General features: G+C 62.2%; 1 protein-coding gene across 1 annotated transcript in view; it reads right to left on the bottom strand.

Annotated features, from left to right (window-relative positions):
* Positions 1-2,500, bottom strand: part of EMH_0042640 (uncharacterized protein) — a gene marked incomplete at both ends in the record, with an annotated part of 5,095 nt that overhangs the window by 664 nt on the left and 1,931 nt on the right. The window contains one exon of the mRNA XM_013495762.1: positions 1-2,500. This exon is cut by the window's left edge and continues 313 nt beyond it. Within this exon, the coding sequence (XP_013351216.1) occupies positions 1-2,500 (2,500 nt within the window).

Below are 2,500 nucleotides of genomic sequence, written 5' to 3'. Positions count from 1 at the left end.
TGCCGCTGCTGCTGCTGTTGCTGCTCCTTCCGGTGCTGTTGCGTTTGGTGCTGCTGCTGCTGTTGCTGTTGCTGTTGCTGCTGCTGCTGCTGCTGTTTCTGGTTCTCCTTTTGCTGCTTCTATCGCGTTTTCCCCAGGCGCATCTGCTGCTGCTGCTGTTGCTGTTTCTGCTTCTGTTCCTGCTGCCTCTGCTGCTCTTGCTGCTGCTGCTGCTGCTGCTGTTGCTGCTGCTGCTGCTGCTGCTGCTGCAGTCTGTCCTGTATATAAGGATTTAAAGGGGGAGCGAGGGGGCCCCCCAAAGACATAGCCAACCTCAAGGGGCAGCAGCTCAGAAACCCTGCTGCCGCTGCTGCTGCTGCTGCTGCTGCTGCTGCTGCTGCTGCTGGTAAAGTTGTTGCTGTTGCTGTTGCTGTTGCTGCTGCTGTTGTTAGAGGTGTAGTTGCTGCTGGTGCTGCTGCGTGCAGCACCCAGAACGATGCAATTCGGTTGTTTTTGCTGCTGCTGCTGTTGCTGCTGTTGCTGCTGCTGCTGCTGTTGCTGCTGCTGCTGCTGTTGTTGCTGCTGCTGTTGCTGCTGCTGCTGCTGCTGCTGCTGCTGCTGCAGCCATAGTTTGTCTAGCTGCTGCACCGCCTGCAGCACCGCAGCATTTCCTTGTGCTGCAGTTGAGGGCCGTTGCTGCTGCAGCAGCAGACAGCAGCAGATTGCATGCAGCCAATCAGCAGCAGCAGCTTCAACAGCAGCTGATTTAAACAAACGCGGGAACTGCTGCTGCCGCTGCTGCTGCCGCTGCTGCTGCTGCTGCTGCTGCTGCTGTTGCTGCTGCTGCTGTTGCTGGTGCTGCTGCTGCTGCTGCTGCTGCTGCTGCTGCAGTGAAGGAGGATTGCTGCTCTCGCCAGCAGCTAAATGAGGTGTCTCCTTTGCTGCCTCTTCGTTGTCTCCTGCTGCTGCTGAGACGTTTTGTTGCTGCTGCTGTTGCTGCTGCTGCTGCTGCTGCGGTTGTTGCTGCTGTTGCTGCTGCTGCTGCTGTTGCTGCTGTTGCTGCTGTTGTTGTTGCTGCTGTTGCTGCTGTTGCTGTTCCTGCTGCTGCTGTTGCTCCTCCTCCTCCTCCTGCTGCTGCTGCTTGGGGGTGAGCAGCAAGGAGAAATTTATCTCCTGCTGCTGCTGCTGCTGCTGCTGCTGCTTCTGTTGTTTCTGCTGCTGCGGCTGCTGCTGCTGCAGGTGCTGCGGCAGCAACTGCTGCAGCAGCCGTTGCTGCACCGACCCCACCGCTTCTGCTGTTTGTCTCTGCTGCTGCTGCTTCTCCCCCCCAGTACCCTCCCCAGGGGGCCCCTCCCCAGGGGCCCCCAGAGGGGGGGGACCCCCCAGTAGCCCCTCCTCAGGGCTCCCCCGCGGGGGCCCCCCAAGGGCCTCCTCCTCAGGGGCCCCCCGAGGGGGCCCCCCGAGGGCCTCCTTGGGGGCCCCCCGAGGGGGCCCCCCCAGTACCTCCTCCTTGGGGGCCCCCCGAGGGGGGCCCCCGAGTACTTCCTCCTCAGGGGCCCCCCGAGGGGGCCCCCTGAGTACCTGCTCCTTGGGGGCCCCCCAAGGGGGCCCCCCGGGGGCCTTTCCCTCAGGGGCCCCCAGGGGGGCCCCCACGGGGGCCCCCCGAGGGTCGCCAGCGAAGGGTTCGCTTGGGGGGCCCCCTGTCTTGTGGTCGAGGGGGGCCCCCAGGGGGGCCCCCACCTCCTCTTGATGGTGGGGCCCCCCACCGACTGCTGTTGCTGAAACAGCAGCAGCAGCAGCAACAGCAGCAGCAGCAGGTGAAGCAACAGGAGCAGGGGCAACATCAGCATCAGCACCAGCAGCACCAGAAGCAGCAGCAGCAGAAGCAGCAGCAGCAGGAGCAGCAGCAGCAGCAGCAGGAGCAGCAGGAGCAGCAGCAGCAGGAGCAGCAGCAGCAGGAGCAGCAGCAGGAGCAGGAGCAGCAGCAGCAGCAGCAGCAGGAGCAGCAGCAGCAGCAGCAGGACTGCTGTTGATGATAATATTAATAAAAAGATGGCGTATTAAATAAAGCTGCAGCAGCCGCATGCGACGCCGTTTTGCTGCTGCTGCTGCTGCAGCAGAAACAAAAGCAGAAAGATATCTCACATCAAACCCTGCTGCTGCTGCTGCTGCTGCTGCTGCTGCTGCTGCTGCTTGTGCTGCTAGTGCTGCTGCTGTTGAAGGTCGAGGCGCTGCTGCAGCGGGGGAACAGCCAGAAGCAAGACATGCATCATCAGCTGCAGCAGGTGCTGCTGCAGCAGGTGCTGCTGCAGCACGTGCTGCTGCTGCTAGTGCTGCTGCTGCAGCAGGTGCTGCTGCTGCTGGTGCTGCTGCAGCTGGTGCTGCTTCAGCAGGTGCTGCTGCTGGTGGTGCTGCTGCTGGTGGTGCTGCTGCTGCTGGTGCTGTTGCAGCAGTTGCTGCTGCGTCTGTAGCAGAAGCAACAGCTGCAGCAGCAAGTGTTGCTGCAGCAGCAACATCATCA

Source organism: Eimeria mitis, genomic scaffold (genome assembly GCF_000499745.2).
Source record: "Eimeria mitis Houghton genomic scaffold, Emh_scaff1738, whole genome shotgun sequence".
Classification (NCBI taxonomy): domain Eukaryota; phylum Apicomplexa; class Conoidasida; order Eucoccidiorida; family Eimeriidae; genus Eimeria; species Eimeria mitis.
The sequence above is the reverse complement of the archived record's forward strand: the minus strand, read 5'-3'. Positions and strand labels throughout refer to the sequence as shown.